At 33.7% G+C, this 14,603-nt stretch overlaps 1 protein-coding gene across 1 annotated transcript in view; it reads right to left on the bottom strand.

Annotated features, from left to right (window-relative positions):
* prkcq (protein kinase C, theta) overlaps positions 1-14,061 on the bottom strand; it is a 29,067-nt gene extending 15,006 nt beyond the window's left edge. The window contains exons 1-3 of the mRNA XM_046874057.1: positions 13,856-14,061; positions 5,416-6,020; positions 1,333-1,532 (exon numbers count right to left, since the gene is read on the bottom strand). Coding sequence (XP_046730013.1) covers positions 1,333-1,532; positions 5,416-5,533 — 318 coding nt within the window. The 5' untranslated portion in view covers positions 5,534-6,020; positions 13,856-14,061. The remainder of the gene's footprint in view (positions 1-1,332; positions 1,533-5,415; positions 6,021-13,855) is intronic.
* Positions 14,062-14,603: the final 542 nt, after the last annotated feature.

Raw genomic sequence — 14,603 nt, 5'->3', positions numbered from 1 at the left:
AAATACAAAAAAACAAAATAACAAATTGGAAAACAAAATAACAAATCGGAAAAAAACAACGGCAAGTCAGACAAACCGGAAAAAGTAGGTGTAGTTTGTGAATGTACATTGTACAGTGTACATTTGTACAATATTCTGCGGCAGGAAAAAGTTGGAACGTATGTGTAAATGTGTACAAACTAATCTTTATGATATACTACATCTTTAACGTCACTGCATATGAATGTCCTTCCTCAAAGTAGCTTTGAATTAATTCTATTTTCTCCTTGCTTGCTAATGTTTACTTCTGTTATTTTCTTATTTTTAAAGGTGCACTAATCAAAATAAAAAATAGTTTGAACTAAACAGAGAACTTTACACATGTACAAGAAACAAAGTTATAAGATTTCATACTTCCTGTATATCTTGAATGACACGTGTCTCGTCCAATGATCGCAAACTTTACATACAGTTTGTCTGAATTGTCGTTGTGTTTTCGGATTTGTTAATTTGTTTTTGCATTCGTTTTTTTGTTTTCGGATTTGAAAGTGTTTTCTAATTTGTTTTCTGTTGAAGTGTTTTACACTTCTCGGCCACCGTAGAGAAACAGCAGACACTTTTACACAAATGAATAAATTATTGCAATAAATCATTTACAATTTGATCAAAGCAATGAGAAATGTTTTTATTATGTGCACAAGTGACTAAATGACGTGAAGGTTAAACAAGGAGTTTTGAGAATTACATTTCTGATCTGAGAAACGCTTTAAAGCAACTGAGATATACTGTAAAATCAGGCATATAATTAAAAAGAAATTTTACATTTTGAATCATTAGTGAGAACTCTTTTGCACAAAAGCACTAGAATAATTTAGCAAAAGTATTTTAGTGCAAATTCTGTAAATTATTTTCAGTAGTTATGGAAACCGAGGTTGATCTTTTTTTTACTAGGCAGCATAAAATGTTAACTGTAACTAAGAGCTTCTTCTCAAAACTCTTTACGGAACTGTTTAGAAGATCTTTAGATAATGACCTGAGCTAACACTTTCAATTACAGGGAAATCATGGTACACACTTCAGAATACACAGTAATCAAGTGCAGTTCTGCTGAAATGCCTAGTATGTGGGCAGTAATTAAAAAGAACAGAGCATAATAAAATATTGCATATTTTAAGATTCATTTCAACCATTAGGATAAAATGCATGATAACCTTTACACAACATTTCATTAAAATGCCATATGTAAATGGGAAACCTGTTCTTTTTCACCCAACAGAATGACAAAACGAATGTTTTGAAAGTATTTCAGGCCTCTCCAATTTCATTATATCACAAGCAGACAGACAAACTCACCCAGATCTCAAGCTTCCCATTCTCTTTTTTGCATCGTGACGCAAGTGTGTCCAGCTGTACTGTGGCCTCTGTCTTCAACTCTGCTGTTTTGTCTTTTACCACAACGTGCATCACTCGGCCTTTGTGAACATGGGCATCGAATGTGCTGCTCCATGGTGGGTACATGGTGGGCCGCTTCTGTTTATACACCTGACCTTTTTCTGCAGACAAAAATGTATACACACAGCAAATCAGCACATCTCCGCCATATTGTCCTGATAACAGTCTAATAGTACTCTGTATTAAACTTCAGGTATTATTTAAGGCCAGTATTCGGCTTTGCAATAAGAAGACCATGCATTCTGTTACTTATCCCATGTAAATAATGAGCATTATGATTTATTCTGTTTCTATCTTCAGATGCACAGCTTACAAGAAATACTTAGTAATATACAATATTACACACATCAGAGCAAGAAGATGGTATCAAAATTGTAGGCATATCAATTTCCTGTTTCAAAGTATATGTGAAACATATCAAATCTCATCAAAACGTGGGAAAGTAATGCATTCAGTTGTCATTGAAAGTGGAAACAAACCAAATATTAAACCGGTTTCAAGCCACTTGCTCATTTAAGCCTTAAAAGATTATCTCAATATTGACTGAAAAGTTTGCTCATTTTTAAAGAAAAGCAAATGTTTAGCCAACAGATTAAACAAACTACAAGTTTATATATATATATATATATATATATATATATATATATATATATATATATATATATATATATATATGTCGTATGTCATATGTCATATATATGTTTATTCTCAACCCAGAAATGACAGAAATGTTTAGAAACTTTGGCAATGCTTTCCCAGCTGATATACTTTTACATGCACAACACACAACACTACTCTGTTTCACTATATAAAATCTGGTCTGTGACACTTCTATCAGTTATTTTTCAGTGAGTAATTGATTGATGAATTGTGCATAAAACATATAGTCAATATCTAATAAATCATCAAACGATGTAGCTTCCAGATCAGTTGCTGTTCCTTGTGACTGGTATAAATGCTTTACAGCACTTTTTACAACTTTGAGGTGAGGCCGTTATACACCATATACTAGTGTGGTATGAACTGTCACTTCATGCTTACCATGTACTGACAGGAAATATAGACAACATAGACAAAAAAATGTGACTCTGTTAGTTCAAGTAGAATTTAGCAGGTGGAAGTGTGGTTTAGTGTGGGTGTCAACTGAGAGAGAGAGAGGTGGATGAGCTACATAGGCAATGACTAATCGACATGCCCCAAACACACAGGGATACATTTATTAATTAAAAAATTTATATCCTTTATATAGTGTCTGCAAAACTTCTTGACTTGTTGATAAAACACATGTTCTTGTTGAACTTGTTGACACAAAGCATGTTCATTGCTGATATTGGTACACTAGAAAAATTGAATTGAAAACTAATACAAATCTTTTTCTCTTTCTCTTATACCCTGAGCAGTGAGCTGATCATGCATGCATGTGTGTGTATGTGTGTGTGTGTGTGTGTGTGTGTGTGTGTGTGTGTTTACTTTCCATGAAAAGCATAAGAAAACAGAGAGCAATGACTAAGCAAGAAATCTGCAATCTGATCTGGTTTAAAAAAAGTTACTTGTAGTATCTTCCATAGCAGAGGCATAAACACAAATAAAAAGGCATAGGTGAACTTAGCCTAGGGTCTGCTGTGTTCTCTGAGCAGTATAAGCAGTTCACATTTTTGGAATAAACACTACAGAAGAAATTAATGCCCACACACATTTGGCAGTCTTTTGCATTATGTTTTTTCATCCTTTTCCTACAATAACAGCTATATTAATATGATATGTTTCCACTGAACATATTCAGAGTCCCTTGGTTACTGGCCTCATGGTTTGTCACAATATCAAAATATTATTATCACATGCTCAGCCTGACCTTCTGTTACTTAGAGGGGAATTTCCAAAAGTAGGAGTCCCTCTGAGTCTCACTAATATGGAATATTTCTTTACCTCCTCAACTATGCTAATCTGCTTTTTCAGTGAAGTGTTTTTCATGGCATGCTTTGTACTTAATATGTGTATTTTAAGTATGCACTTTTTCATGCTACAGACCTATTTAAAGTCGGTTTTTAATGAAGGAATAATTACTATCTATCTATCTATCTATCTATCTATCTATCTATCTATCTATCTATCTATCTATCTATCTATCTGTCTATCTGTCTGTCTGTCTATCTGTCTGTCTATCTGTCTATCTGTCTGTCTGTCTGTCTGTCTGTCTGTCTGTCTGTCTGTCTGGCTATACGGCTATACGGCTATACACCGGCCAAGCATAACACAAGAATTTGCATGTGAAGTAAAAAAAACACTAATTAACACAGGAACTAACACTGGCACCTGTTAGTGGGTGGGATATTTTAGGCAGCAAGTAGACATTTTGTCCTCAAAGTGAATGTGTTAAAAGCAGGAAAAATGGGCAAGTGTAAGGATTTAAGCGAATTTGAAATGGGCCAAAATGTGATGACTAGACAACTGGGTTAGAGCATCTCCAAAACTGCAGCTCTTGTGGGATGTTCCTGGTCTGCAGTGCTCAGTATCTATCAAAAGTTGTCCAAGGAAGGAACAGTGGGGAACCGGTGACAGAGTCATGGATGACCAAGGCACATTGATGCACGTAGAGTGAAGGCTGGACCGTGTGGTCCGATCCAACAGATGAGCTCCTGTAGCTCAAATTACTGAAGAAGTAAAGGCTGTTCATGCTTGACAGGTCAGGACTGTTTTGGCAGCAAATTAGCAACACAATATTACGCAGGTGGTCATAATGTTATGCCTGATTGGTATATATACAGTGCCTTTAAAAACAATTTAGACCCCCTTTACTCTTTTTAATGTTGTTTAATGTTTGACACTACATCATTCAAATGTATCTATCTATCATACTACTATCTAACACTATTATCGTACTACAATCATTCAATTAGATTTTTTTTCCTATTAATCTACACACATGAATCGACACAGTACCCCATAATGACAAAGTGAATTTTTTTTTAAAAGCCTGTAGTTTGTTTTAATAATAATAATAATAATAATAATAATAATAATAATAATAAAAATAGTATTCAGACTCTTTGCAACAAATCTTGATAATTAGCTCAAATGCCTCCCATTTTTTCTTGATTGTTGCTGAGATGTTTATACACCTTAATTGGAGATCATCAGTGAAAAAGTTTATTGATCGGACATGATTTGGAAAGGCACACACCTCTCTGTAAAAGGCCTTACAGCTGACAATGCATATTAGAGCAAAAACCAAGCTATGAGGTAAAAGGAAATGCCTGCAGAGCCCAGAGACAGGATTGTTGCAAGGCCCAGATCAGACCCTAATTGTCATATCCAGATGAGATAGTTATATAACAGTAGTCAACAGTAGTTAGTTGATAAGGAAAATATGGTAATAGTGGAGTTGGCAATTTCCACCCACTGACTAGTTCTCATCGATCATATGACACATCGATGTGGATAAAGTCTAACGCATGCATCCTCAGAGGTATTTTAAAGTTTTTAAATAAAGATAGCTACTGCCTACTCTAACTACTATTATAGTTATATATATGTTATACATCAGCTCACAGACAGCCACAATTGGTTTTTTTGTAATGCATATTAACAAGGGAGATAGTACTTAATGCTTAATCCTTGTAAAAGAAGCATATAATGGTGAATAGAAAACAGAAAACCAACAGGATGCCTTGGCTGGCTCAGGCTTGTGCTACTGTTACAAGTGGACTACAGAACTTTGTGTGTTTTATATGCTATGAAACAGAAACAAGTTCAACAAAGGTCCAGTCAGTTGTTAATGCACGCAAACCCTGTATATGTACTGATGTGAATATTGATATTTTGAGACAATTTTTAATGCAGCTATGTTTACTCATAATTCTTGGTATATACCCAAATCTAACCTGAGCCATAGGAACAAAAAGAAACTATGTAAAAACACAGTATTGTATCCTTTTTGGTCACAAAGAGCTACTTATAAGAACAAACCCAAACACATAGTCATACCTGTCTCCACAGCCTCTTTCATGTACACCGCACAATAAGGGTTGATCACTTCTTCATGGTAAGCGAGTCCTGGGTCCATCTCAAAGCTGGAGAAGCCGATTCTCAGAAATGGAGACATGATCGAACACGGTTGGCTTCTTCGTACAAGAGTCAAAACTTCAACACTGTTGTGTTAAAACAAATTCCCTCAGCAGGCCTGATCACAGCAGATAATCTTGGCAATGGTAGTAGAGCCCATTCCTGGATTTATGCAACACAGGAAGATTCTAACAGCATCTGAAGTTATTTAATACAGTAGCACCCACAAGAGTATGTGTGTGGGAGCATCTGTGCACGTGTGTACTTCTCAAAGAGCTGGTTTGGCTCAGCAACCCCTCTAAGTGTAACTTTTTTCTGCTGGACTTTCTCTGTGTATGTGTGTGTGTGTGTGTGTGTGTGTGTGTGTGTGTGTGTGTGTGTGTGTGCGTGTTTAAAGGTTTAGAAAATGTCAGCTTCTGATTTGCCTCTGTGCCCTTCTTTGTTGGGTAGACTTGTGAAGAGCAAGGGATGGTGGGAACACAGAGGAGTAGTTCCTCAGATCTCGATTGACCCGATCAACCAGAAACCTGAAAAAAAGCGGAGAAAAACCTTTAGTGCTGTAGTGCATTTCATTACTTTTTACCAGTTTAAATAGCTCACTTCACTAACGAATACTTTCAACTGGTACTGAATCCGTAACAATTGTCATAAAGTGTGCCACGAGATGTGTGCATTTTATATAAAAAATAGATAATAGAAGCAAATGTTTTAAAAACAAGATATTTATATAGATTTAAATTTCATATGCACCAAAAATGTATTTTCCTTTTTTGTGTTTGTTACACTCTATGTGGATAAACTTCTATAAGCTTATAATAAAATTCATATAATTCATCAACAGAGCATACATATTTTGAATATTATCATAAGGATATCTCCATACTGTATAGTATACTAAATATCGAGTGATAAAAAATGCTCTTACCAAATAAAGCAAGGTACAAGATACACTATTAGTAACTGGATTTTCAAAGTAAAGTGAAAGTAATAAGGCACAACTTATAAGCCTGTTAAATCCAACTAATGACATATTATTTAGAACTAGTACATAAGTTGGTTTATGAGTGACCCATCACCTATTTATATGTTTTTATATAAATATTATTTGCATGAAATATTACAGTCCACCATATGTTATATTCACACATTTTAATACACATTTTATAACAACAATCGCTGTACTTCAAAATGTCTATTACTCTTTTCCACAGTAACTTTTATCAGTGGGTGGTACAGCTAGCATTCTACTTTTGTCAACAGATCAGTAAATGGATTACATTTTCTCTACAATCTTCACCCTCACTGGTAGTCATTCAATATATGATGTTCCTTTAGATATGCATAAAGCTAGAAATGTCCTCATTTTTTTCAGCTTTGTTGCTGGACATGCCTGTATGAAAATATCTCACATCACTAGCGCTCGCTAAAAATGAATCATCTCTGATCGTTTGTGTGAATGTAACTGTGAAAAAACACAGTGTCCTACCTTTTCCCCACATATTTGATTCTCACCACCTGAACTCTGTATCAATCTGAGTCAATATTTATTAAAAAAGAAATTCATTCATTTACATATTAAGTGAAAGGTCAGCAAACAGTGACTGCAGTCACACAGATTAAGTTTATATTTGTAAATCATTGGCATTTATAGATGAATAAAATTTTATATAAAAAAAGTATATTTGAAATATGAGACAAAATACTGATACAAATACTCCAAACACACTGTATAATGTACATATACTGTATATGTATATATATATATATATATATATATATATATATATATATATATATATATATATATATATGTATATAAAATAAAATAAAAACCAGTATATAAATATATATATATATATATATATATATATATATATATATATATATATATATATATATATATATATATATATATATATATATATATATATATATATATATATATATATATATATATATATATATATATATATATATATATATATATATATATATATATAGCCAACTGATAGAAACTATAATCAAATATAATAAACTGAAAAATATTTTAAAATGCAGCTGAAAAGCAGCTCTTATTAATAAGCTCACTGGTTTGAATCTTACAGTATTATATTGTAATTCTGTATCCCTTCACTAAAGCATTAAAGAATTTAAAGTACCATGGCTAATCTGCTTAAAGCCTTGGTGTATTTTGGTTTTATTATTAGTGCAGAAGGAACAAAAACAGAGAAAAGAGGCCTATTTCTCATATACCAAGGCAATACTAGATCACCAAAAATAATCATGTTCAACCACAAAGCAAACAAAGAAAGTGGTTTATAAAATCTGTGACCGTTCATTTATGTGACTGAGATAGAAAGTGACATAAATTGTGAGAAGAACTAATGCAATAAAGAAATGACATGAAACTTCAAATGGTGTTGATTAAGAATCTGGGCAAAATTAAAAGAGCTTACCTATAAAGTCTGAAGTGCCCTGAGTTAAAATTCACCTTGGAACATTGGAGTATCACAAAAAACAAATACAGGTTGGAAAGTCAGTAGAGACTGAGAGAGAGTGAAAGAAAAAGATAGAGGGAGCGAGGGATATCTATTAATAGATGTGTAATACTAAACTACCACCAGAATTGATGCTTGCTCACAGTCCCATGTAACTTTACTGCACAGCTGCACGACTACACATTACTCTCTGTGAACTGATCAAAACACATACTGTACAACGGTGGAAATGTCTGACTTATACCTTTAACACCCGAGTGGGCATGATCCACTTTTTGTCTAGTGATCAAAGTCACAACAACGAAGCCCTTTTAACTTTCCATTTCCACATAACAGTGAAGTACTTGAGCATTGAGCTTTACAAAATGAAAAAAAAGACAATCTTAGTAACACGTTTTAATTCATGATCATATAAAAACAGGTATATAATAAGTATCAGTACATTATACCTAAGTAGAAGTATAGATAATAATAATAAAAAAATTATAATAAAAGTAAAAGTTGAGCAAAGATATACTCATGTAATTATAACCATGCTGCAACTTTTGAACATTCTGTAATAATAGAAATAATACTTTTGTTACGTGTTGCTGTTTCTTGTCTAGCCAAGGTGGGAACGTAACAACTTTTAACTGATAAATCTGATGAAAGTGAGTGTCACTTTTGTGTGATAAATTAACATGTATTAATAATCTACAAAGCTGTAAGTTTGCTGGTCATACATGACTAGTGATACAGAGTTTTCACAGTTTTACAAATATAATGTAACTAAACTGTAACTAATGTAACTCAACAAAATGTACAATTAAAAAGGATTTGATGGACTTGCTGCCTGGCCAGTTATATTAGCTATGCTAATTTAACCAGGCATTAGCAAATGTAACAGATTTAGTTCAATATGATCAATTAATGTTAACAAAGTAGTACTTTGTTAGAAATTGCTTTTTAAAACCATACAGCATATTAAAATGCAGGGCCATGGGCAAGTTTAGTGACTAATCTGGTGTCTAATCCATATTTAGACAAAATCAGAGAATTATTAACTTCTAGTATGAGGTCTCCATAGATTACAATTTGACCTGATAATTGATGGTTTAATTTCTACATTGATGAAATTTACTGGATGATTTAAATTAAATTTAAGGAGCGTATTCTAATATAACACATAGTTAAGTACAGCATATAGAAACTGACCGGATGAGAGGAAGTCTTTAAGATTTGTAAAACATTTGTATTTTTTCGAACATTAAGAGAACAAGTATTGAGCTTTAATAACAGTTGAGTGCAGTATAAACACCCTAAAGTCAGCTTAAGAACAATTACTGAATTCCGTTACAATTTCAGTACACACAACAGGAGGAGTATTAATATATTGGCTCCAGAATACTTATTAAGAAGCTGTGATGACCCAGTTGAGTATGGGTTCCCCTTAGAGTCTTGTTCCTCTCAAGTTTTCTTCCACATGCCTTGCAACAGTCGCCTCTGGTTTAATCACTAGGGATAAACGTTCAATTATGAGTTACAAACTTATACACACTTTTATGACCGCGTTATCTCTGTAAAGCTGCTCTAATGTCCTTTGTTTGTGTTAAAAATCAATCGAATTGAATTGAGTTGAAATCACAATGCTGCCACTATTGGGTACTTGAACACTTTACTTTGAACTATTCATTTCAATACTAAGTCACTTTGGATAAATAGTACCTTCAACAAGGATAAATACAAAATGTAACATACACCCAAATAAGTCAGATCCACAGATCAGGCTGGCTGTTCTATTAGTCACACCACTACCTTATTCCTCTCCAAATACCTTTCATACACGAGACATGCAGGCAATCAATTCAAATAAACTCAATTCAACTTTATTGTATTGTGATTTTACCAGAGATAAAGGAGTTATAAATTTAGAATGTATAAGTTTAGTGCCTATAAGTTTGTTTCTTATAAGTTTATCCCTAATAAGTGAGCCAGTGGCGACTGTGACAAGGAAAGACTTGTGACGTTATGAGGAAAAAACCTTAAGAGGAACTGGACTCACAAGGGAACCCGTCCTCATCTGGGTGTCACAGATTGTCCATTCACTACAGTTCCATCATAGAAAATAACATAAAACATTATGCTGATCCCTCAAACTCTTACTAGGCTCCTTAAGTATTTGAAGGATGTGAGGAGCAGAAATCAGACACATGCGCGTAGTATCAGCTGCGTGGGCATATTGAAGGATCACAGAATACAGGCACTAGCACCCACACACATACAAGCATGCACATTCTACGTACACATTCACACATATCTGTGGGTGGACAACTTTTTGACTTATCCAAACTTCTGACTTTTGGTGTAGCGCTCAACTTATTTTACATATCGATGCTTCGGTTTTTAAAACATTTCCACGCTGTGAGATCATACATGTCTCGATGTTTGCCACTTCCTGTCTTTATGTAATAATTCAAACAACACACTTCCTGTGTTAGAGAAGTGCTGCTCAGGTGGAGTGGAAAAGACATAGAGAGAGAGAGAGAAAGCGAGAGAGAGAGAGAGAGAGAGAGAGAGAGAGAGAGAGAACAAATAGAAACCATAATGTCATGGTCTTGTAATTAGACCTTTTCTGCCCTTCTCAGTGCTATCTTCAATATTTCATCAAATGCTTTTAAGTGAGTGAAGTCCAGCTCTAATCCTCCAGTTCAAATGTTCCAGTAGGGATCAAACATCAATGACCTCTTTCATCAACTAAAAAACACTCATACACATACAAGATATTTGGCACAGTATAACAGTATCCAATATCCATGTATCCAGGATCCTGGCTTTCCAGTCTATTGCTTACTTGACAAAAAAACAACTAATCATCTGACGTCTAAGTGCAATTTTTTTAATGGTTTTATGTAATTTTGTTTAGTTTAAACGGAAATAAGTGAATGGGCGAGCGCTCAGATGTGAAGTTCCCGGAACAAATGTTGCATGATTGCATTTACATTTAATGACATGCTGACTGTGCTGACACCACTATCTTTGTTTTTTTATTTTTTATTTGTTTAATGCTTTTTAGGCCACACCTACTTTCACTTTAAATAGAAATTAATATGCAGATGCCAATATATTTGTAGCATTAAAAAGAAACACATACAGATCGATGTGCATTTCAAATTGGATATAAACTGTATATATATATATATATATATATATATATATATATAATGCAAGTCAAATGCAATTTCACGATAATGAAAACATGAATGTATGTATACATACATTTATATATTTTAAGTAACTGTTCTATATTTTGAATAATTCTCTGTACTCTTTCTAGCTATATATTTAAATGCTAGGAAACTGCTTTGTACAAAAAACACAATTTTGTGGTGTCCATTCCAGCTCAGTCAAGTCAAGTCAAGTTTATTTGTATAGCGCTTTTCACAACAGACATTGTCTCAAAGCAGCTTTACACAAATCAACAGTTAAGGTGAATGGTGTGAATTTGTCCCTGATGAGCAAGCCGTGGCGACTGCATATACCTCAGCATATACCTACTTGAGAAAGTCTTAAACTTCATGATAATATTTTAAATATTCAACTTTTTACTCAAGTTAAATAATAAAAAAATGATAAAATGATTTGCCAAAACTATTGTACTGAATTATAAACAATATATATAAATATAATTTTATTAGTTCTTTCGAGACTTTTGAACTCTACTGTATAAAGAATTCTGTAGACTTTTACCGACAGCATATGCAAACTGCACATAAGAAATGGAGAAACATCAAGACACAATTACAGCACTGATTCATGTGAGTGTGTGGGTGGATGTAAAAGAGAAATGCTTTTTTTTTTTTTTTTTTTTTGCTACAAGCTGCAAATTGTGAGACTTGTTTCAGAGTCAGAATCTAGTACCAGTGACTTGAAATGCCTTCACTTTTCAGAATCAGAATCAGAATCAGAATCAGGTTTATTGGCCAAGTGTGTTGACACACACAAGGAATTTGGTTCCAGCTGTTTGTTACTCTCAAAAGTACATACATAAATAAAAACCTATACATGACAAGACAGACACAACAAGACAAAAACAGACTATACAAGACAATACAGACAATACAGACAATATGAGACAGTATAGACAGTGTGGGTAATAAATAGGGATACAGACCAGTAATGTACATAAAGTGTGGGAGTGCATGGTAGTGCAAATGACAGTATTGTGTGCCAGTATGACACACAATACTGTGTGTTTTAAGCAGCAACCTGACTTTTTAGATCATTGCCTGATTACATGGCAAATGTGTGATCATTTAACCAATGCAACGTAAAAAAAAAATTCACATATAATATGTGCAAGACATGTGAGACACAGTAGGTTAGTCTAGTCTGAGAGGAGATTGCAGCAGCACTGTCATACAACACATATGACTTGATATGTTACATATAACTGTTTCATACAGACTTTACTTTAAGTTACAGTAAAATATAGGAAATAAATAAGCCAGAAATAAGCCATATGAACATGGAGATGAGTAGACCTTCCATGTGATGCACTCACAGCATGTATTTAAAAGAGTTATACGCTTGCTAGCGAAAACCAAGATTTGAGTGTGAAAAAAGTGGATGGAAACTGCATTTGACCTGCTTTTTGTGAGTGAATATTTTCAAGTTCAACACTTTTGTTTGTTTCCGTGGTCAAGGCCTAGTTGCTCATGAAAAGCTGCTCTGTTTTTTTTCAGCACTTTTTGGTGAAAATACAGATTGAGAGTTGAACAATGAACAAAATACCTCTATAAGTTTAATGTGTAGAATTTTTTATTTATATCAACTTGTAAAAGTTTTAAAGAGGAGATATACCAGATGAACACAGGGCCTCGTTTATAAACCATAAGCACAATCAAGTTTGAGCTGATGTTAAAAGTGGATGGCAAACAGAGATTGTGCAACTGACCACAGAATGTTCTTATACATACATACATACATACATACATAAATACATACATACATACATACATACATAATAAGTGTAAAAAGAGGAATAGATAGATAGATAGATAGATAGATAGATAGATAGATAGATAGATAGATAGATAGATAGATAGATAGATAGATAGATAGATAGATATCATTTCAAAATCTATAGCATCTATTGCATGTTTTACATAGATTGAGAATATAGTGTATTTGAACAAAATATACTATATTACAAATAATAAACAATACACAAATATACAACTACACAAATACTATATAGCTAACATTTCACCTGTCATTCATACATGTATGATTTAAGATTACGTGTGGATGACTTTTGAACTGTTTGATCAAACAGTTATACATCAGTTATTGAGCCTACTTGAGCTGTTGAGCCCTTACGTTTATAGTATATAGTTTGTTGTTTGGGGGTCTAATTAAACCTGAACACCTCAAGACCAAAACACAACCAATCTCTACATATCCCTTTTTTAAAACCTTTCCATATAAAGTGTATTTACATGTCATTCTCTTCATACCAATTCAGTTCATACCTTCAGTGCTATGGTAAAAGAGTAGATTTTTTTTTCTTTTTTTTTCAGTGTAGTGTTGTTTATGTGGTTTTCTGTAGTTTCCTGTAAGTGATGCTTCTGGAGAAAAAGCTGTTACATATCATCTGCACTTAGTTGATTCCTTATTACCTACACTGATGTGACCAATAAACTGTAAACTTCATGTATTATTTTTAAATTTCCACACATCGAATTCTAACTTCTTTTGCCTACACACAATGTTTCAATGATACAGTCAGCCCTAATACTAATACTACCTAAAAAGTTATTTGTACAAATGTACAGTACACATGTAGCACTGCAGATGAAAAGCTAAAGAAAATGCAAACCACTTACCAACAAGAATGATCTTTAAAAAGCTCCCAGTGTTTTGGGAATCAGGTAAATGTGTGCTGTGCTGTGTGAAGCTGAGTTAGATTGTAAAGGTTGAGTGCACTTGCACATGTGTTGTGCTGGAGGTGGAGCCAAGCAGTATACTTCCTCCTGAGAAGCAAAAGCCTATAAAGATGCAAAATATCATTAGGGCACACACTTATGTACACTCTGTACAAATATCCATACACTTATGTAAATGATTTTCTTTTAGCTTAAACATAAGTTGCTTGTTGTATAATATACAGATATACGGTATTAATACTGTAAATTACTTTACCTAAATAAACTAGTAAACATAAAACAAATTGCAATTGGAAGTGACTAAGTCACAGTGGCAGTTTTTCTAGAAGGATTAAGCTTGTTTTAAAGTCAGTGAGCAGCCTTACTTGCTATTACATCATAAATATTAATATTGGTACAGCGTTATTTTGTCCGAAGAATCCCTGTACACACTGGGTTTTGTTAATGTTTGACCTTGACTGGGTCACTGGGCTTTATTAAAGGATTAGATTTTAGCCATTAGGAATATTTGGTGAAATTCTTAATCGTGACCCGCATATTCGATTTGGCACATGTTTTAACGATGGATGCCCTTCCTAACGCAACCCTCCCCATTTATCCGGGCTTGGGACCGGCACTAAGAGTGCACTGGCTTGTGCCTCCCTAATGATTGCAGGGAGAAGAGGTGGAGAAGTTGGTGGAGTTCAGG

Source organism: Silurus meridionalis, chromosome 18, assembly GCF_014805685.1.
Source record: "Silurus meridionalis isolate SWU-2019-XX chromosome 18, ASM1480568v1, whole genome shotgun sequence".
Lineage (NCBI taxonomy): Eukaryota > Metazoa > Chordata > Actinopteri > Siluriformes > Siluridae > Silurus > Silurus meridionalis.
The sequence above is the reverse complement of the archived record's forward strand: the minus strand, read 5'-3'. Positions and strand labels throughout refer to the sequence as shown.